At 43.5% G+C, this 22,644-nt stretch overlaps 1 protein-coding gene across 11 annotated transcripts in view; it reads left to right on the forward strand.

Moving 5' to 3' along the window:
* The window catches only part of Osbpl6 (oxysterol binding protein like 6), a 157,941-nt gene that overhangs the window by 108,679 nt on the left and 26,618 nt on the right, over positions 1-22,644 (forward strand). For 2 of the 11 annotated variants that reach the window (XM_041639740.1, XM_041639745.1), the window contains exons 6-14: positions 42-95; positions 1,145-1,258; positions 1,366-1,536; positions 3,838-3,970; positions 6,844-6,947; positions 7,902-7,994; positions 12,038-12,112; positions 16,479-16,644; positions 18,306-18,439. In XM_041639740.1, the coding sequence (XP_041495674.1) occupies positions 42-95; positions 1,145-1,258; positions 1,366-1,536; positions 3,838-3,970; positions 6,844-6,947; positions 7,902-7,994; positions 12,038-12,112; positions 16,479-16,644; positions 18,306-18,439 (1,044 nt within the window). Of the gene's footprint in view, positions 1-41; positions 96-1,144; positions 1,259-1,365; positions 1,537-3,837; positions 3,971-6,843; positions 6,948-7,901; positions 7,995-12,037; positions 12,113-16,478; positions 16,645-18,305; positions 18,440-19,226; positions 19,251-22,644 lie in introns of those variants that run through there. The other 9 variants (XM_041639743.1, XM_041639748.1, XM_041639739.1 and 6 more) reach the window with 8 other exon arrangements.

The raw sequence follows: 22,644 nt of genomic DNA on the forward strand, positions 1-22,644 counted from the left end.
TCTGAGTGCAAACAGTAACTAGGGCTGTTTGGTTCTTGCAGCGCTTCTTTGTCCTGGACAATGGACTGTTGAAGTACTCAAAGGCTCCACTCGACGTAAGTAGCTCCAAGGACACGATTTGCAGGTCCAGTTAGAATTCCCGCTTGAAGTGAGTAAACACTTGTGACTGGGCAAGCTCTGTGCCATAGTCACCAGCTTCCTGCGTGTCTGTGCCTGTAACAAGCTGCCAACTCTGCGGGTTCTAGAGCAGGTGTGCTTTATGCTTATACTCAAGATGGCACAAAACCCTCAAACTAGCGCATGGGTATTTAACTGTTTTTAAACAGAAGTTTAAGCCTAAAAGTGACACACTAATAATATCACCCTTTCTCTCCTAGAGAGAATATTCAGAAACTATTTTTTTCTTTACTCTTTGAAATGAATTCCATGTTCTTTGCTTTTTGAAATTTAAAGCCCTCCTTGTTCTTGTCAAAGTTCTTTTTAAAAAAATCTTTTGTACTTAACCTGTGTTCATTCACCTTCTTGTCTTGAGAACTCCAACTCATTAAGATTACTCCAGACTGCTTCTGCTTAATAGCTGAGAAGTACTTTGCACTAGACTCTCCAAGTTTCTTCCTTCCCTCCTATCGTGTGGTGTAGGGCAATAAACTAAGGGCTTAGAATTAGTTTTGTCTGCCCCTCTGCCATGGAACCGGCTATGTCCTTGGTCAGCTGGGGACAGTCAGAAGAGGGGGCCAGCTGCTCCCTGATCTCTGATCTCAGCTGCCCAACTCTATGCAAGCAGCTGCCATCCGGCTGATTCATGGGTGTTCTGGGTCACGGTTCAAAAGTGATTATTTTGGGACTCATTGGTGTTGCCCTTTAGAGGAGCTAGAAGCTAAGCGATCTGGAATCACGGAGAGCTGACATCACTAGTTGTGCCCAAAATAGAGGAAGAGGAGTAGCACTGCATGCTGAAATCGGTGTGATCACGACAGCCTAACTGCCCTCAGACCTTGGCCACTTTCTCATCATTAAAAAGAATGTAGTCACCCCCATAAGTGAGTTAAGATTTTCCTTGGGCTCCCCTCAGTTCAGAACAGAGACACACCAGCCCAGATATCCTTCCAGTGTTATTCATAATTCACTAGTCTTTTGATTTCAGATCCAAAAGGGGAAGGTCCATGGGAGCATTGATGTTGGACTGTCTGTCATGTCAATTAAAAAGAAAGCTCGGAGAATAGACCTTGACACGGAGGAGCACATCTATCATTTGAAGGTGAAATTGTCTTTGGCCTTTGGCCTTAGCGGGGGATGCGATTTGCCCTCGCCCGTGGCAGCCAGGAGACGGTTTCCACAGCTGTCTTTCCTTGCTTCCTGTTCCAGGTGAAATCCCAGGACTGGTTTGATGCTTGGGTCTCCAAATTGCGTCATCACCGCCTGTACCGTCAGAACGAGATTGTGCGATCGCCAAGAGATGCCAGTTTCCACATCTTCCCCGCAGCTTCGACAGCCGAGTCCTCCCCGGCTGCTAACGTTTCTGTTGTGGATGGAAAGGTATGACGTCGTGCTGTGAGAAGTCAGCCTGGAAACCGCTTAGAAATACACACACACACACACACACACACACACACACACACACACACGTCGCCGTGTGTCCTTGAAAACACCAGAAAGAGAATATGATTTTCTAAGCCTGACACCCAGGAGACAAGTGACATTGGTGCTGAGTTAATCACAAGATGAGCCAGACCCGTGAATCACCAAGCTTTTCAGTTATTTTTCCTTTATCATAAGTGGACCACACACGTCATGTATGTGTGGCTTTTTTGGGAATCTTGGGAGGTAGAGCAAACATTTGTTTAGACAACAGCTGGGAATTCTTGGGTAGTAATAAAGAGACTCCAAATTTCTGAAGGCGAAGCTCAGTGCTTTGAGCTACAATGTATACATGACCCAGAGAGAGGCGGCTCGGTACCCCCTCCCCCGGCTCCCGGAGTTAATGCAGGTCAGCTGGAGAGGTCCCGTGGTATCGGTGGCGTTTCAGTGAGCAAGTGTGTTAGGCATATGACAGTCCTTCCTCTCTAATCTGTCACAGAGGCTGTGTTTGCATGCGTACACGTGACATCGCTATCCCGGGACGTGGCCACACAGCTGTTTCCAAAGGCAGTACCTCCTGTCATTAAACACAGACAAGAGAGTCTGTGGTTCCTTGGGTTGTGTTAAGATTCACAGCCTGTGTTGCCGAAATGCTGGAGGTGTTTCTTGTCTGAAAGTCAAGGTTACAGCAACAGGCTGGGAAGCAACTGTTTCTGTGTTTGATTTGGTCCTTGGGTTGCATTGCACGGGGGTGTTGTGGCTTTATGCTTGGTACCCCAAACTGAGGTCAGAGAAGCTGATTGGGTTCCAAAACATTTCAGTGGATTGTCTGCCTTCTCTCTTTGCTTCCACAGGAGTCTCCATAATACCTAGATTATATAGTTTCCTTCCTACATAGCATTGGAGAACTTCATTGAGAAACACCAGATCTAACCTATCAAACTTAGTGGCATCTACCATGTTTGGCTTTTGTTATTTGATGGAAAATACTAGTGTATAAGTTAAACCCACTAATCATTATATTTCACAAGGCAACCCGATCTATGACTTCCCTGTGGTCGCACTCCTGATAAAGACTGTCGGATGGCCTTTCTCCTAGGAATGAGGTTGGCTGAAACACTAACCAGTTTTGGGAATACGGAGAACAAGTCACGAGCCAGGGGGATTGGGGTTTGGGGTCTCAGAGGTCTCCAAGATAGTCCCTGTGTTTCTCTGGGCCGCCTGCGTTTTCATCACAGGATGGGATGAATCTGGGTTAGTCCCAACTTAATGAGAACTGTATCCCAAACAGGTCTTTAAAAAGAAAACATTAATTTTTAATTCTTAGGTTTTTCCAGTTTCGGCTGGTATCTTTGGCACAAAGCGTTGATAAAAGATGCATTCTTTCTGTCTCTTGTCTTATTTATTAAATAACTTGGGTGATATCTGAGATTGGGGGACTGAAACCAAATCCCTCCCCTCGCTGTTCGCTCTGGAATAAGAACACTCTCCAGCTCTGCTTCCCACAAAAGGCCTGTTTCTCCCGTTGCAAGTGGCATGGCTTCGAGCTCAGATTCCCTGGGTGATTTCCATTACATTTATCAAAATGCAGTAAAGAGCCTTTTGTCCCTTTCCCTGCTTTCCACATATCGAATTATGAGACTCCTGCGTGTTAATTGGTTTGTGACCCTGTGTAGGTAATAAATAAGACTGGGTTTGCTGACTGTGTGCATTATTTATTTCTTATCATTCAGAAGAGGCCGAATCAGTTGCCAGTGAGTATCCGAGTCAAATGCAGCTTTAAAGCCATATCCTTCCTTGCGAAACAAATCTCTGTTTATGTGGCTGTTTGCTGTACACCTTAGTATCTGCATTTTTTGTTCAGCTGTAGTTCACATAAAAATCCTTTTCATGAGAAAGCTATCAGCTCTAGACAACTTGGCAAGAAGGCCTTTCATATAGTCTTCTGAATGTTTTCAGAGCATCCTTAGGCTGCTTTCTGGTGGGTAGTGAGCTTAGGAATCACACACTAGGGTACAGGGAGGATCTGGGAAGGAGAGACCTCTAGCCATGAGTCCCGGAGACTGTAGTGAGGACCCTACAGTATGTATCAGATACAGCTTTCTGAGTAAGTTCTAGCCACCTCGTGAGGATGGGTCACGATTTCTTTGAACACTGTTTTCTTCATCGGATGAGGGAGCTAGCAGATGGAGTGTTGTTCGCGTGCATGAACTCAGCCTTCACGTGTGTAAACTGTGCCCTTCATCTCTTTGCGTGTAGATGCAGCCCAACAGTTTTCCATGGCAGTCCCCTCTACCATGCAGTAACAGCCTCCCTGCGACCTGCACAACGGGGCAGAGTAAAGTGGCGGCCTGGCTGCAGGACTCCGAAGAGATGGATAGGTGTGCGGAAGGTTAGTTCCTGCCTTGGGGGGCTCTCAGAGTGAGCTCCCAAGCCCAAAGCTGGTGGAAATCAAAACAACGCAGCCTCCAGCCTCACCTCCCCGAGTGACCTGGCCTTTCCTTTTTCTTAGTCTTATATCTTCTAGATCTTTCTCCTCACAAGTGGGTCTGAGTTTCTCTCCTGCCTTGGCTTCCACGCTCTTCCACTTTTTCCATCTCTTTACCAGCTCCTTCTTGACCTTGCCTTGACCTGTCCCTCGCGGCCTGAAGAGCTCCCCCATTAGTCCTGGACTCCACGCTGCCTCCTCCCTAGGTCCCTTCCATACCCCCTGCTCTGCTGTCGTACTGCCCACGGAACAGTTCTGTTCCCTGTCAGCACAGATGGAAACCATAGGGTCCAGGGTTGCATGTCTGGACTTACCTGGAAGTGGGGTTACATGGACAGGCCTTGGGGTCTTCTGACCTGTCCACTCCATCCTGGGCTGTTCAACAACTTTCTCTTTCCTCAGCGGAACCCATTGCCCCATGCTTTATCCACAGACCATTTCCATTCCGAAACAGTTTCATTCGACCCACAAAACTGACAAAAAAATAGAAGGGCAATGCAGAGAGAGTTTAGTAAGATTCAACTGACTTAATTTAACTTAATATTAATTTTGTTTATTTATGAAATTATAATAAGAACAGGTGTTATGTAACTTTTTGACTTTTTTCACTTACAAAGGAAAACATGGACAATCTGCCAATCCTCCTGGTGGCCTCACCATTTTTTAAAAAACTCTACCAGCGTAATAACTCCAAATGTGCATTTTTTCAACTCTCTGAGACACCAAACTCCCAAACTTAGTCCGCATGTTAAATTATGATTTAAAAGAAGTTTTAGATTCATGATCATGTCCATATGACATCTCATTAAAGTATTTCCTGGGACGTATTCACCACTCACAACTTCCAGTTGTGGGAGGAGGCGGAGCAGTTTCAGCAAGCCCTGTAGATTCCTGCAGTGTTTAGAGACTGCCCAGCTTCCCCTGTGCTGAGGATCGTCTTCAAGATGCTCCCCCATCTCAGCCCGGCCCCTGTAGCTGCAAAAGAGGACCCAGGATTCAAACTCAGACCTTCTCACTGCAAAGCACGCCTCTGAAAGGAATGTACCCTACCCGCCTCATGGGTTTCCCCCAGGGGCTGTGTCGACACCTGGGCCCCACACGTCAGTGATTGTTGCACCCAGCTCACCCCCCCCCCCCCCGTTCACACAGCCAGTTCAAAGTCTTGTCCTTATCCTTACCAGCCTTTTGCTGACATCCATCCCTATCTTCGTGACCCCAACCGGCCATTCTTCTTGTCCCTGGTAGTCACACAGCCTCCTGACTGCCTTACTTTACCTAGTCTCCTGCTCAGTCATCCTTCTCAAAGGCTCATGGGAAATCATCACCTGTGAGCCTGTTTGCAGGCACTATGCCAATACTTAGCAGCTAATATTCTGTTGCATCCAGCCATGAGGCATAGGTACTGTTCGCTTTCTGAACTCTGCGGATGAGGAAAATGCAATTTGTAATGGTCCAGACATTTGCCCGAGATTCTAGAGCTGCCTCGGTGGGGAGGTTGGGATGGCAGCCAGCACACAGTTCACTAATCCCAAGGTCGGTGCTTTGTTCGCCACACAGTGCCCACTCAAGCCTGGTAGACCTTAAAATAACTGTGCAGACTCCCTTCTGGGGCTCTTCACTGTCTCTAGGGTGTTACTCCAAAATCCTGTCTCAGCATTTAGTAGCCAGTGCATTCAGCATTCTGGCCCTACCTACCCCTGCAACCTGGCCGCCTTCTGTAGACTCAAGCAACTGGTTTTTTTGTTTGTTTGTTTGTTTGTTTTGTTATGTTTTGTTTTGTTTTGCTTTTAACATGGATGTATTTACATATGTCCTGCTGTGTGCCTTTGGATGGTTGTTCTTCCCAACCTCTTTGCCCTCCTCCACCTTTCGTTTTGGCTAAAACTTTTCTGCCAATCATCTAAACCTTGTGGGGACAGGGTGGAGTCTCGTTTGTAAGCTGCTCTCAAACCATGAAACCATGAACACTCCCCCCTCCCCTAATCTCTTGCTGTACTTAAAAAAAAAATCTATACCGACCATTTGCCGTGGAGCAAGCTGACTCCTGAGATGGGTTTCAGTTCAAAAAGGGAACATTTCGTATTTATTTCATTGTTTGAATTTGAAGACATAGCGTTTTATGGAACCCATTGTGTGTCCGATTTATAATCCTAACAGTAAAGGGGATTGACTCTTCTGGACTTATATGAATCCAGGCCACCAATATATGGGGAAATTACTTGGCTCTTGGAACATATTTTTTTCTGTAGTGATGAAATTCAAATTAGTAAGAATCTACAATAGATTTTTAAAGGAATCTTTTCTTGCCACATTATTAGTGAGCTGAAGAACAGATGTGTTTAACTGATTTTTACTCTGTTCTGTTTTTACTGAATTTGACTTTGGCCCCACCCAAATTCCAGACAGCCACCTTGCAAACCATTTTAGAGGAACAAGTAGACAGCCCCTAGGAATAAAACCACAAGACGGCTGAAGTCTCTGGAGTGTCCATGAGACAGACTGTGGAGACAGGAAAGCAGTCACACACAGCTTGACAGGTTAAAACCATCGACTTTCACAGCCGCAGGTGGTAAGAATGGGTTTGGAACTCTCTCACCGCCAGTGGCTCCCATGGTCTGACCCCGAGCAAGGTACCCTTTGGGTTACCTGCATCACCATTATAGAAATACAGATCTGCCCACCCGTCGACCGCATCGTACCTACCACAGTGTGGACTGAGCCCCTTTCATATTGTCTCCGCCATTTCTACGCAGTTCTGACGTTTTTGTCTTTCCTAGATCTTGCACACTGTCAGTCAAACCTTGTGGAACTTAGCAAGCTCCTGCAAAACCTGGAGATACTTCAGAGGACCCAGTCAGCCCCGAACTTCACTGACATGCAGGTAAACGTGACTACCCAGTAACAAGGTCTAAGATCCCAACGTAAGCCCTTCCTGGACTGTCCTGTGACTTTGCGAGGTGGGCACTCAAAAGGGAAGAGCCACACTCAGACGAACATTGCAATGTTTATAATAACGTCAATCTATGGTTTATAGTCTGAAGTCATTTTCTTTCTTCAGTTAATGTGTATCTGTGTTTATCTACATGCCTATCTGTGCGCCGTATGTGTGCAGTGGCTGTGGAGTCCTGAACATCCCCTAGGACCGGAGTAATAATAGATGGTTGTGAGCTGCTGTGCGGGTGCTGGGAATCAAACCTGTGTCCTCTATAAAAGAACAACTGCCGAGCCATGGCTCCAGCCCCTCTGGAGTTCTTCATGATACTCTTGAAGTTTGGTGTCTTTGTATTAAGTAGGAAGAGTTTTATCAATTTCGTTTGTTTTTTGAAGACAAGGTTTCTCTGTAGTTTTGGAACCTGTCCTGGAACTAGCTCTTGTAGACCAGGCTGGCCTCAAACTCACAGAGATCCACCTGCCTCTGCCTCCCAAGTGCTGGGATTAAAGGAGTGCACCACCGCCTGGCTGAATTTTATCAGTGTTTTATCCGTAAATGTACTATAGACTACTGTGGACATACATATTTGTATCACTCCCCCATGTACAATGATGGCTTTGAAGTTTAAGTTCTAGAACTTTTGGAAGTATGAGCATCTTTTAGTGTAGAAAAGATGCTCACAATCTCCAATCTGGTTTTCATTTTCGTTCACTAGAAATATAACTTTCACAGGTCAGTTGTAGAGAGGTCTTTGGCTCTAGTATTAATGTCTTTCTTCTTTGGCTGGCTTGCTTTAGGGTTCTAATGATTCCTTACTAACTTTCTGGGCTCTATGTGTGTGCATTATCATGTGTGTGTGAACTTAATAACCCTCTGTTGCTTTTAACTATTTGTGTAACGTAGGCTAACTGTGTAGATATTTCAAAGAAAGACAAGCGGGTCACCAGACGCTGGAGAACAAAAAGTGTCAGCAAAGATACAAAAATCCAACTGCAGGTACAGCCTTTTGTTTTTCCTTTCCCTTTCTGCTTTCATTCACTGTTAAAGTGCTACATCTGTATCCATTCCAGATGAGCCCCTGGGCATGAGGTTGAAGGAATAGCTTACCCACTTTAAAGCTTGTGCTCTGCGGAGTTGGTGTCATCTAAACATGGAATTATTCGTTTTAGTTAGTTGGACCTAAGTCCAAAAACCTTGAAAAGTAAAGATGATCCAATTTGGCCACATGATTGGATTTCCATCCTCAGTCACAGCCTTTGAAGCATTAAAACCCAGACAGAAAGCCACTTGAAAATCAAAACTGGAAAGCCAGTGGACTGTAGTGTGGGCTCATTTATGTAGTCTCAGCGTCAGAGGGCTCTTTCATGGGTGAACCCTGTCCAAAGTTTATATAGGGGTGCTTTAGGTTAAAAATCAGAACAATAGGAGTCAGTGTGGCTGCTATGATTCTCTGGCCTCATAATTTATGTATTTCTGTTCAACTTTCTGGACTCTATTTGCTCCTGCTCAGGTTATTGAAATAATTTACTGATTACTGAATTCTGTCTGAACTCTGAAATTCTGTAATTACAAAGGTAGATCATATCTGGCCTACAATGATCACTCTAAAATTGGAACTAAAATCTCCATCGCTCATGATAAATTTACTTGAAGTAAAAATTTTAATTGCAATAAATAGTTGTAAATTTTCAGATTTGATCCTCTTTGCATTTCAGTGATACAGAACATGGTAAATGCCCCAAACCCCTTATGTCATAAATGATACTACTTTCAAATCTTGACAAAAATCTCTACTATTCTTACCTTAGCTGTGTAAGATGATTGCTTACCTGCACAGTTAAAATTAGACTTCAGATTTTTTAAAAAAATTTTATCAGTGAATTTAGATCCTAACACAAAGGTGAAAGTAACTCCTGTTCAATGTTCTCCCATTTCTTCTGAATAATTAACAAACTTAATTCTCCTCTAATGCAGGCTGATTTAACAACATTCTTTGTATTGTCACTCTGAGTGTGTCAATAACAAACCGCTGGTGTGCTTTCTAATTTGATGTAATTCATAATAAATTTTCACAAGCACTACGCAGTAACATTTCTATTTCAAATATCTGCAGCCCATGAATGGAATTCTGCGTGTTCCTTGGAAGAACATACTTTATGTGTTTTCCATTCTTTTCATAAAATTTGTGCTAAAGGGGAAATGGGCCAAATGATCTCACAGGGAACTTGCAACATTGTCATTTGTTTTGAGTTTATAAGTTGTGTTTGTTTTCAGCCTTTATGTTCTCATGTCTAAGAGAATAGAGTCATTTTTGCAACCGGAAGAACCCTTTCTTTAAATAAAAGAATTGAAGAATGCTAAAACCCAAAGTGCATGCCCGCTTGGGATAGATACTATTCTAATCAGGTTTCATGGCGCACACCACTGAGCAGATTCCCTTCCCGGCCATTGTCTTGAGTGGACCAGCTCTCAGCAAGTCTGAGCACAATGCCCCTGGCTGTCTGTGGGGTCAGGATTCCCACCACAAGCCCAGTTGATCTATGTTTCCCCCTGGAGGAAACAGACTATAGTTCTGGTTAACAAATGTGCCGAGAACTCATCAGGATTGTTTGAGTGGAAGAAATCAGTGCAAAAGCAGGCAGATCTTTGAGAGACTTGGAATTTTTCACTGATGCTGTCTTGCTTTGCCTGACCAAGGAGTGCCCCAGAATTATGATTCTGATTTAGAAGAGGCATCTGAGATCACCTCATCCCCACACTCCCTTTGCCTGCCCAAGAGGAACGGATGTAGTTTTCAGTAGAAACATAGACTTTGGATGACAGGAAGCTATTAATCACCCTAGAGACCATTTCCTTCCAATTGGACTTAAAGTGTGTATCATTTGACTGAAGTACCTCAGAGTTTGGTATCACCCCCACCACACACACACACACACACACAACGATTTCTGCTTGCCTAAGGCAGCAGGTCTCCCAAGAGCTGGCAGGAGTCTCTGTGTAAGCAGAAGAGGACCGGAGCCCCTTCAACATGCACACCCGTTGGGGCTGAATCTGTTCACCCAGCAATGTCTGTTACAGGCAAAAACAGCTTTACTCCACTGTCTTTTGCCTACAGAAAGACATAACATTTACTTAAGATGCCGGCTCCCTTTTTCTTCTCGCCCTTGCTGGTTTCCCCTTCCTATTCCCAAAGCTTTTTGATTTTGAGAATTCCATCTGATGATGCCAAGTATTTGTGTGATAATCATCTCACTTTCCGGGATGACCATTATTGCAGCCAAGAAGAGATCCTTGGGCCATGGTAGCTCCCTTTCTGTTGTTTGTAACTTAGGTCGTGAGCCGATTGTGAAGGAAGCTGGGCTGTGTGGCGGTGGTAGTTGGGTGGTGATCATTATTCGTGTTGATACTGTGTCATCGAACTTCACATCCATCATTCTAATCATTGTCATCTTGAAAGAATTCTAAGATAGGTTATTTTTGTTGTTGTTGTTGACTGCAGAAAGTAGAAAATGAAGCATGTCACCCTGGACATTGGATAGTAGCTTATTCTCGGTAGGATAGATGACTCACCTTTCTTGAAGATAAAAGTTAAATGTTAGACCTGTTTGGTCATATCTGAGCTAGATACCATTGAATTGTTGCTTTCAGAAATCTGCTGTGTAACTCACAAAGTAAGCATTTGTCTCAAAGTTTCTGTGGGGAGCATCTTTTAAGAAAATAGGCATCCAGGACTCCCAAAACTTCTGATTTTCTGGTTCTCATAAAAAATATCAATAATAGTATTTAGTCAGAAGTGCTATAGAAGAGAAGTTCTGTGGCCCTGTGTTATTAATAGAGTAAGTTAGATAATCGGTCCTAGATCCTGGAGGAATTAGGTAGAGTAGGAAGAGGTACATAGTGGCCAATCAAGTTACCCATCATTCATGTGAATCTGACTTAGTCTCGCATTCCAAAATTATACTGACATGCGAAGATGAGTCCTTCCTTTTATTACATTAAGTATAGAGATTTTGTAGAAAATAGATTATGTGTATATGACATATATAAATATGCAAAAGATTTGTGAAGTAAAATATGAAAGTCATTTGGAATATTGAGAGAATTGGAGATGTGAGAATTCAAACTGTCATTCCAAACAGATGAAAGTAGTCCTGGAGTTTTTGTTGCTGTTATGTAAGTTGTTGAGCTAGTCTGAGAAACTTCACTTTGGCTAACTGGAAGTAGAAGTGTTTATTGTCCCCAGTCTTGAAGAGCCAGGGTTTGCAGCGCTGAGACAACATGAGAAGGGGATGCCATTGCCTCTTGACTTCATCAGGCCTGTGCATAGCTGCACGCTACCAAATGAAACCTGTGCTTGCTGTTTTTCATAACTGGTGGTTTTAGGCATTGGCCCCACACACTGAGGCACTTAAAGGCTCCCTAGCTGCCCCAAACCCCAATCCAGTATGCCTGGCTTCCACCTTGGGAAACTCTTCAAGCTGAAGATCCCAGCACTCATGCTAATACGGAGTCCCTGCCAGCAGTCTTTTCGGTAGGAGGTTGAGTAAGGGGTTGAAGAATCCTGTTTCTCTTCCCTTATTCTTTTCCTTGAATGCATTCTTTTTGCCATTACATTTTATATAATTACTTTCCCCTGAGTTTGCCTGTTTTCTTCACTACCGTTTTGGATGCCTGTTGACTTCATACAGTGTGTCATCCCATGTTTCAAAAGCGGTGTGCACGTTCATTTTGCCTTAGAATCACAGGCTCCTCATTAATGTGCTCATTCATAGTGCTCCATCTTTTGGGGGGCAGGGATGATACTCAGGAGGTGGATTCACAATGTTTGAGGGGTCAGCAGTGAGAATAAAGAACATTCCTTGTGGCATGAATGTCCCTTTGACCTGTTCCAATGCTTTTTTTTTTTTTAAAGAAAAGTCAATTACAGTTAAAACTTCCCTTTTTCTTTGTCTGACTATCTTTCATCCCCCCCATAAATCCCACCCTCTTCATCCCCACCCCATGTTTTTACCCCCTTTTCTTCTCCCATTCACTGTCAGGAAGGGCCACCTGCGAAGGGCCAGTTCAACACAATTCGGCGCCGGCAGAGGCTAGCGGCAGCAGTGGCTACCACAGTGAGTGGCTTTCGATCTCAAACGAGGACCTTTGTGCAAGGGTGACTTTGTGGGGGCGGTGCCACCCTTGTGTTGAGCATCACCTGTGGCCTGCCCAGCTGACGTTACTTTCCAATGGTCTCTGGCTCGCCTTGCATGGCAGCCATTGGATGTGGGTGCTGGTTTTGGTAAAGGGAGAGCTAGCTCATAATCCTCTTCCTCTCCTGTTGTTGGAAGAAAGGATGGAAACTAAGGTTAACTAATTTTGACAAACTGAATATGGGGCCCTGAGATGGTTTATTTATTTATTTTTCCATGCTGATCGCCAGAACTTTTGCTACCTTTTTTTTTTGAAGGTTGTGAGAAAGAAGCGAGGGGATAAGAGAATATGGATTTTCATATCACTTCTGCATGAATCCGAAGTAAACATAGCAAGGAAAATCGCTTTCTAGAAAGAATATTGACCTGGAAACTGGAAATATAGTATGGAAATTTAAAACACATAGAGTTAGATGGCGTCTAATCCATGTGTAGAGGGCTGTTGTTAAAACATGCACAAAGTTAGATGGCATCTAGTCCGTGTGTAGAGGGCTGTTGTTAAAACATGCACAGAGTTAGATGGCGTCTAATCCATGTGTAGAGGGCTGTTGTTAAAACACGCGCAGGGTTAGATGGCGTCTAATCCGTGTGTAGAGGGCTGTTGTTAAAACACGCGCAGGGTTAGATGGCGTCTAAGCCGTGTGTAGAGGGCTGTTGTTAAAACACACACAGGGTTAGATGGTGTCTAATCCGTGTGTAGAGGACTGTTCCCCTAAGAGGCAAACGAAAGAATAGCAGGACCTAGGACAATAGGGTAAAGAATCCTGACCGTCCCCCAGAGAGTAGGAAGCAGAACAGCTCCCCACAGAATCATGTGCCGGATAAAAGTCAATCATAATATTAATTCATCCCAAGACCTTGTTCACTTTTAAAAATAAGAGATTCCCGAGTTCGTAGTAAGCATGTATGCTAGTTTTTATCTGTTAAATATTTTCTGAGTTAATTACAATTTTATTCTTACAAAAATTAGGCTATATTTGCAGATTGGAATTGCTAAGAATACTCATGAGAAGGTTTTGATTGCCCGGCAGAGTAGCTCCTGGTGTGGAGGCTGTTGGTTTTCTACTTCGTGGTCAGCTCGGGGGGGGGGGGGGATACGTAAGTGCTCAGCCAAACCACGGGATAGAATTACTTTTGCTTATTGAAACAACCAGTGATTTGGAATTAATTAGGGAACAGACGCCTACGTTGATAGTTTTACAAATATTTGAACCAAGTCATTCCTGAAATTGCACTCTGGTGCAGCGGACATATTTAAGTGCAGATTAATGAAGTCTCTGCCCCTGGTTCAATAACAGATTCTGACAGTAGATGTGTCTAACCAGTTAAAGGACCCAAGTAGAGAAATCCAGATGATCTTTAGAGAAGTAACAACATCATAGTCTGGAAAGCCAAACTCATTTACCTTGTGAGAAGGCTAATGCTTCTTCCACTGATACCCTTCCAAAAGAGCGTGCAGGGGGGTGATTGTGTTTTTCCTGGGCTTGGTTTTTTAAACTTTAGATGCAGACAGTGAAAATAATAAAGTTAGGGCTAGCACCCCTTTGCTTAGAGTAGGTTTGTATTTTCTTGACTTGGAAGCAAAAGAAAAGGCTCTTTAAAATAGGAAACATTAATACCCACATCCCAACCCAGCTGTGACCACAGGAATTATAAAAATAACTTTGATTCTAGTGGGAAAAAAGGGTACTGTCAACACTTGGAATAATTACGGAAATAACTGGGGTGGCTGGCTACTAACCTGCTTGGGTCTGTACTCTGACTCTATCCTGAGAGGCATGGAGTATCCACCACTGCCCCCTGCCCCCTCCCCAACTCCAGTGGCCTGGCTGAGCCTCCCTGTTTCTTTTAGTGCCCCTCCTCTTCCCAACACGGAAGGTTACCCCACGTTTGAACCTGCCCTATCTTACAGGAAGCTCTTTTGGTCTAGAATCTTTCCACAGAATCCTTGTCAGTTTTATCCCCTTCCACTCAGGCTTCCGGAGTGGAGTGACCTTTATACCTGAGGAGACGGTTCCAAAATTTATTCTTGTTGGGTCTTAACACTTGCCCCTGGAATGACCCACTTTCTCCACTAGCCAAAGCCCATAGAACTTCAAACTGGAAACACAGAAACACTGGCCCCAACTATGGAACAACACCAAGGCTCCCCAAGCCTCCAGTACCTCAAACATATCCCTGAATGCAAACTGCAGAATACGAACAGGGGATTTTCACCCCTGTTGAGTAAGACCTCTAAACTTATTGTTGTTGGACACACTGGGGTTCTTTCCCAGTGCTCTTTTCTATATTTGGGGCCAGCAGGTCTCCTTACAATTCCCTTCTCTTTTGACTTATTTGTGGGTGAGTTTTCAGGGCATCCCCTAACATTTCCACTCCATACTACAGCTACTAGTATCAGAAAGTTCCAGAACCAGGCTTCCTCCCTGGAAGCCTTGAGGTTTGTTCCTGAGCAGAGAGAAAGGCCCAAATCTAGCACTGAGGATTCTCAACTCTAAGCACAAGGAGCTGGTGGCAGCTCCCTTCCCAGTCATCACTGATGACAAGAAACTCGCTACCACTGAGTGACCTGAAACTTTCCCAGGACCTTCAACACACAGTATCTCCCAAACCCAAACACCGGCCTTTGTGTTTCTTAATGTTCCTCTGTCTACCTTTAATCATTTTCCACAGACCCCATGCTTCTCTTAGGTGTTCCCAAAGGCCCTCTGTCATCGTTAGCACAGAAGTACCCCAGACAGGGGTCCCCAGAGTAAGGGAACACCCGCATCCCATTCTTTCCAGTGACTCCTTCCTAACTTGTCTGACTCAAATCTGGAATGGGAAGAAGTTTGAGCCTGACAAGATAGGCAGCTGTTGACATCTCCCAGCACAGTGTCCCTGCTGTCCCTGCTGAGAATAAAAGATCCCTCTGAATGCCTCCGAGAATGTGTGTCAGTATGCAAAGACACTTGTTAGTGGGAAGTTTCCAGTTCTCTTCCTTCCTCAGTAGCATCGTCTCCCCTTTGGTAGCTTTCCAGAGAGATTACTCCCTGGCAGAGCTGAGCTGCATCAGCAGGGCCCCCAGGCTAGTGCTGCCCAGAAGCCAGATTTTCTTTTTCTCTCTATCCAAAAAGAGCAAGGGAGAGAGAGAGAGAGAGAGAGAGAGAGAGAGAGACAGAGAGAGAGAGAGAGACAGAGAGAGAGAATCCTTTTTTTCCTATCTTATCTCACCAAATCCATGAAATTTAAACAAAAAAATACATTTAAAATTAAGCATTTTAAAACCCCACCCCCATGCCCAAGCCAAGATTTGCCTCCTTTTTCCTATGGAAATACACAAATTCGCCAGGGAGAAAGAGTTATCATTTCAATTGTAGAAAATTCACGTTTTGTAGAGTCTACAATATGGCTTCTCAGGACAACTGAATGAACGCCTAAGATGAAGGGAAAAGTCACTTCTGGTGGATTTGCTAGAAGAATTAGCATTTCCATTTTCCAAGAACGATTGGCCAATAGCATTTGTGATCCTTGGGTTGATCCTTCTAAAAGGGATGAGAAAGTACTTTGCCTTCACCCAGCACAAGGCCAATCCAGATGCAGTCCAGGCAGGGAAGCTCCTGTAGCCATCGGGAATGGTCTAGAGTAATGCAACCTTTACTACCTAATGCTTTGCGCCGGTGGCAGGCTCATAAACCACGTTTGTTATAGATCAGTATAGTGTGCGGCACACCAGGGCAATGGCCGTGACTCACAGCACAGGTTTAATCTGTGAATATATATTCTAGTGAGTATACCTTTAGATGGCTTGAGTCATTAGTGTACGTAATATATGTAATATAAACTTGTTATTTTTTTTTTCTGGTGTCTGTAGACCAAGTGAGTCTTCAAGTGTGTTTTTACATATTTATCAGGATTCTGCCTAGGCTCAAAGACAAGTGAACATAAATTGCCCTCAGGATGAGAACAGGTCCACGCATCAAGGTTCAGGCTTCTTTTCCCTGCCACTTACTTTTCAGGATGAGTCAGAGGTCACTTATTTTTCAGGTCAGAGGTCTGCTTTTTCATTCCATAGTTATTATTGTTTGTAAGAATGAAAACTCGGAGAGTTTTGGGCATTCTTGAACTATCAGAAACAAGACCCCTTCTCCCCAACCTACACTGCTTGCAAAATAAATGAGGTGAGGACTGAGGGTCTCCACGCATGCCATCAGAAAGCAGTGAATAAGGATAGGAGGGACCTTGTCTGTGTAGCGGATGGTGGAACAGGACATGGGGACACGTGAATAATTTACACCTTCCCTTCCAGGTTCCCTTCAGCGCCACCATGTCCCCAGTGCGTCTGCATTCCTCCAACCCCAACCTCTGTGCAGATACCGAGTTCCAGACCCCTCCTAGTCACCTCACTGACCCTCTGGAAAGTTCCACGGATTATACAAAGCTACAAGAAGAATTTTGTCTGATCGCACAGAAAGGTAACACAGCAAGGTGTTTTCTCAGGCCGTGGCGAATTGGATGGAAGGTCGTTGTTTTATGACATCCAGGTGGACGCCCGGGTCACCGTGCCACTCCTTGAGTTTCCTGTGTCCGATATTTACGGCACAACCAGATGTGACTCCAATTTCATAATCCTGAAATAATCGTTTTATTACTTTTCTCTATGGATGTGTCAATTAATACTGTTTCCTAACTCCTCACAAATGCATTTTTAATTGCCTTGTTAAACTGGATGCTAATATCCTGATCAGAGCCAGTGGTATTCCGTGTAGCTCGGGATCAGAGCCAGTGCCTTTGCTTCTGGGCTGGGGTGGCAGCAGTTGGAGTGTGTAGGTGAGCACAGCACAGGGGAAGGGTAAACTCGATGGCACCCCAACAGAGCTTTGTTTGGTTAGTCTTTTTTTTTTTAAAGTATTTATTTATCATGTGCACAATATTCTATCTGTGTGTATGTCTGCAGGCCAGAAGGGGGCACCAGACCTCATTACAGATGGTTGTGAGCCACCATGTGGTTGCTGGGAATTGAACTTGGGACCTTTGGAAGAGCAGGCAATGCTCTTAACTATGAAGCTTCCAAGAAACTCAAGTTTCCAGACTTTGAAAGCCTCTGTTAAAACTACAGGTTTTCTCAGCAGACATACAGACCCTCCATGCAAGGGGGACAAAAACGGCAGCTCCGTGCCTCACTGGCCTCTGGAAGAGCACTGTGAGGAACTTTGAAAGTCAACAGTGGGATTAATTCCAGCTGTTGATGGAATTCCTTTCCGCTGATGGTGCATTGTTACACATGAATTAAGAGATTGTGAGACAGGGGCGTAGCTTTTTTTTTTTTTTTCAAAAAAGGAAGTCTATTTTGGAAGACTTCACGCATTTTTGCAACACTGTTAATATAAAAATAGGAATTCTTAGCTCAACCTTTTGTGGTTCAAACCATAAGACTGCCTCAGATTTTACCAACGTAACTTGTTAAATATGTAGGCAATGGAGAGAAGCGTTGTTCCTGCTGTTGCTTTTAAATCAAAGCACCTTTGGCACCGAGACACTCACTGCTGACAAAGCAAAGCCAGGGTTGCTTTTTAATCCAAATCGTTTCCCACGCCAAAGAAGCCAGTCAGGACTTCTGGGTCCACTGTCCGGTTTGTGTTGACAGGATTCACAAAATGCTCTTTTTTTGGGGGTGGGGGGGTGCACTGTGGAAATAACTCTGTAATAACTCTTGAGTTGTGTGACACTTTAACAGAATGGCTCTAAATATTACCATCAAACATGACAAAAAACATGCTTTCTTTTCCTTCTTGAGATGTAAGTTAATTTCTAAGTATTGATGTTGAGAATTGATGTTGGTATTTTGTATGTTGCTTCCAAATCTGTGTTGGCTCATCTGGCATGAAATATAAAAATTTCCATTTTAATTAATTACAGTTGCATATTTTTTCAGAGTATGGATACTCAGATGATTCTATTTAAGGCTAGGGTTTTTTTTCCCCCTAAGGTCTGATTTTTTTTTTTTTAAGTCAGACCATAACCTAGTCTTTCTGGAAAATGTCTCAACACCTACCAGCTAGTGTCCAGAAGTTGACAGCCTGTGTGTTCGTTCTGCTACAGTTACTGTTTGTTCCTCGCTTTTCTCCCTGCTCAGTGCATTCTCTTTTGAAGTCTGCATTTAATAGCATCGCTATAGAGAAGGAGAAGCTGAAGCAGATGGTTTCCGAGCAAGACCACAACAAAGGCCATAGCACACAGATGGCCAGGCTCCGGCAATCACTATCACAGGTAGGCCCAAGTGTTTTCTTGTGCATGGACCAGCAAAAGATGCTAGGCGAAGGAGGAGGGAGGAGGCCAGCAACGCTGGGGATGGCATGTCCCTCTGACACTCTCCCAAGACATTGCAGAGTCAGCATTGAATAGTAGTGTTGGTTTTTTTTTTTTCCTAAAAAGGTCAAGGTAAGAGTGAAAATGAGCAATAATTGCTGAGTACATATAAATTGGTGTATTTGACGGCTTGAGTTAATGTCTGGGATCATTTGTCAGATAGCTCCTGATTTTTTAAAAGACAAAGTAAAACAGGCATTTATACATGATTTGCATGTTTAAGGAATATTCCAGAATATATTCAGTCCAGTGGTAAATAAAACATAGTCTACTAGGTCTACCACACTGTACGTTTTTCCACTTAGATTTTAATCTGTTGAAAGTTACTAATGACTGTGAATAGGTAATTAATAGGTAAATGGGTAATTACTAATTTCCTATTTCTTTTCTAATTTGCACTCTTGGGATTTCCTTCAGTCTGTTGTGCTCCTGAACACACATATGCTATATTTTAGCATATGTCATATTTTATTTTACTAATAGTAACCACGCCTCTGTATACCTCAGAGTTGAGGTTTTGATTACAAATTCTTAAGAGCTACACATTTCTGTAATAAACATTTTCTTCAGACAGTCCTAAATTGCACCCAGTTTGAATCCTTTGAGCATGTGATGCTGTTATGTGATTGTTTTGTGACAACTCAGTGTTTATATAAAATATTGTTCACTTCCTGGCACCTTGGATCAGAGTGAAGGAGCCAGCAAGTCGTGGGTAAGTGGTTCTCCATGTGGATCCGACCCTGCTTGAATATTTTCCGTAGTCCCGAGAAGTGAAATGGGAACTCTCCTCACTGTGGTTTGCGTACCCGACCTGTCCGTGTTTTCAGTATTCGGTCTCCTATAATGGCATGCCAATATCTAGGCTACACATTCCCCACAACCACAAACCCCACCAGCTGAGGGACATATGAGGCTTCCGGTACAATCCAGGGCCTTGGGAATATGTACGTCACCATAGCGCCTGACTGGCAGCCTGCAGAGGACTTCACTAATAACCGGCAAAAGTTATGACATCTGCTCACGTCAATGAATCCTCTCAGTGCTCTGTTAATATTAATTGATCTTTCAAATTGTTATTATGAATGGGCCATGAAGAAGAAAGGTCAAAATAATAGTCAAACGAACATGTAGATGAAGACACATAAAACACACCCTGATCCCCAAAGTGTTGTATTTTTTCTCTAGTATGTTTTATAATGTTAGTTTAGTGACATAAACATATTGAACATACACTAAGAAAATTTGTTTCTTGCTTGCTGCTTGCTTGCTTTTGTTTCTCTCTCATTAAGACAGAGAATTGGCTTGAGGTCTGGGGATATGAGGAGTCTGATCAAATGCTTGCCTCGCATGCACAAATAGCCCAGGTTCAACCCCCAGCCCCACATAGAATTGGGCAAAGTGACATATGCTTTATAATGCTAGTGCTCAGGATGTGGAAGCAAGGAGATCAGATGCTGAAGGTCTTTCTTGGCTACATAATGATTTTGAGGTCAGTCTGAGATTCATGAAACTCTGTCTCAAAAATGGATAGAGATCTAGGATTTGGCTTTGTAAGAATCTAGAAATGACTAGGAAGAGAGATTGGAGTGGTAGAAAATCATTTTTTCATTTGTGTATACATTTAACTGACTAGATATTATGCAAGATATGGGATATCACAGACCTGGTTTCCAGGAAGCTCATGATCTTGTTGGTAAGTGAAAACTGTCCACCCAGGAAAGAGTTAAATGGACCACACTGCTGTGAATGTGCCATTCACAGCAGGACATGGTGAGGTAGATTTCCAGGGTCAGATCACTGAGCGGAAAGCACAGGCAGGGATCTGTCTTCCTCAGGTCAGAGGGGATGAAGAAGGACCCCACCCTAAAGTGATAGCGGTGAAACCAACCATACACACTTTGAGTTCAAATAGTTCCTGCTCTTGAGAGATACTTAATTTGCATCATGAGTCAAGGCCTCAGTAGATTTTTCTTGGGTTGTTTGGTTTAGGGTTGTTAAATGTCGATTTTCCTCCTAACCAAAAAGGCTCAAAAAGATATGAAAATAGTTTGGGACTATCAAGACTGTTGCACATTAGCCACTGGAAAATTCGATGCTTACCTTTGTGTGTTGTAGCCTTTGGCTACGGTGACATTATTGTGCCCATCTATACAGTTCAACTGAGCCAGCCAAGCACACACTGGCCACTTCTGCCCTCACCGCTGTGTGGTGACTTCTGTGTTAGGCATTCAGTTTACTGACAGTTACTCTTCTGTAGTGAATTGATCCTGACATTTTGAACACTTAATAGGAGTCTAGAGAATTTGGTGAATGGGGAAGTTATTCCATGGGTAGTCATGAGATGGTAACCATCCCATTGAGACACGAAGGATTAAATTTATGCTATCAATGATAAAGAGTCTTAAAGAAGTTTAACTACCAGAAATTGGAAATATGTGGCATTCTGTATATATTAGAAAGATTAGCCAGGTATCATAGTATGGAGAATGGATGAAATAAAGGCACTATCACCTGGTCAGACTCATTATTTAAGGTAATTTCAGACTGTCTGATGAAATGTGTGGTAATATTCCCAAAGCAAAGACCTTTCAATATTTCAAAGCAAAGTTGGTAGAGGAAGGGCTGAGTTATGGGATCATCGTGGCCTGGTGATCAAGCGAACATTAGAAGGGGGCTAGGAAGCAGACCCCAGCCCCTGGTTGGATGACGTAGCATGTGAGTTCTTTCTCCCCAAAAGAGGAAAAACAGAAAGGACATATTTACCAGAGGCTTGTGATAAATGATTCTGTAGAGGAGTTTAAATGTCTGTAGGTCATCTAACATGATATATATTTCCATCTTGAGGGGCAGAAAGAGAAATAAGGAAATCAGCATCTCAGGGATGTTGAAGATGCCGATGGGTGGTATTTTCAGGCAGAGCAGAAGAGGACCAGTGGAGCTGGTGCTGCAGCAGAGAACATCAGTATTAAGGACAGGGTGTCTTAGTTCTGGTTACCATGGTTGTGGTAAAACACCATGACCAAAAGCATAATCTGAATTGCACTGCCCGTCAAGGAATGCCAGGGCAGGAACTCAAACTGTCTAAGAACCTCGAGGCAGGAGCTGATGCAGAAGCCATGAAGGAGCTCTGCTTACTGGCTTGCTCCTCATAGATCGTGTGTGTGTGTGTGTGTGTGTGTGTGTGTGTGTGTGTGTGTGTGTCAGTCCAGGGATATACCTACCCACAATTGATGGTTTGTCCCCCATCAATCACTGCCCTACAGCCTTGCCTACAGTGGCTCTTATGGAGGCATCTTCTCAGATGATGTGCCCTCCACTCAGGTGACTTTATCTTGTGTCAAGTTGACATCAAACTAGCCAGGACCAGGTTAAGAGAGATTCTCTGATGGAGATCAGGTTCAAACTGCCAGCGGAATTCAAGTGATGGCCACTAAGATCAAGGGTAGATCATTTCCTGGCCCTTTTGACTAAGCTCAAGTGAAGACCAATGGTAGAGCTTTGAGAATCTTTACAAAGGAAAAACTTTTAAAACATCCTCTTTATCAGTAAATAGCACATGGACTGAATGACGTTCTTGACTGTGGTAGTCATATCAGCATGTGTTTGTTATATGGGAGCCAGAAGAGGATGAGATCCTGAAAGTAGGAGTCAGTTGGGGCATCGTGGCCAGCACTTTTAGCACCGTCCCACCTTGAATGTAGTACTTAAGACTATAAGAGTACCAAATAGTTTGAGTCCTTAAGACTCTAAAAGTACCAAATAGTTGGAGTATTTAAGACTGTATAAGTACCAAATAGTTTGAGACGGTTTGTCTCTACACCCTGTGTATATTTTCCTATGAGTGTAACTTCATGTTAGAGTGTGCTTTCAGGTAGCCCAAAGACACCTTTGGTCCCTATACACTGTCAGCAGTTGGACCCCTGGACATCTTCCTCATGGTCTCTCCTAAAGAGAGGGAAGGAGGAAGATGGTAGAGAAGTCATTTAAATTGACTGACATTGTTAAAGTTCATATTTTATTTGACATAAGTCCTAATTGATATGATATCTGATGATTAAAATGGTGCATTTTCAGGGAAGCTATTCAGTATATATCATATAAACTTG

The sequence above is a fragment of the Microtus oregoni genome, unplaced genomic scaffold, assembly GCF_018167655.1.
Source record: "Microtus oregoni isolate MIOR12 unplaced genomic scaffold, Mior012 000060F_ref0000265, whole genome shotgun sequence".
In the NCBI taxonomy this organism is placed as follows: Eukaryota; Metazoa; Chordata; class Mammalia; order Rodentia; family Cricetidae; genus Microtus; species Microtus oregoni.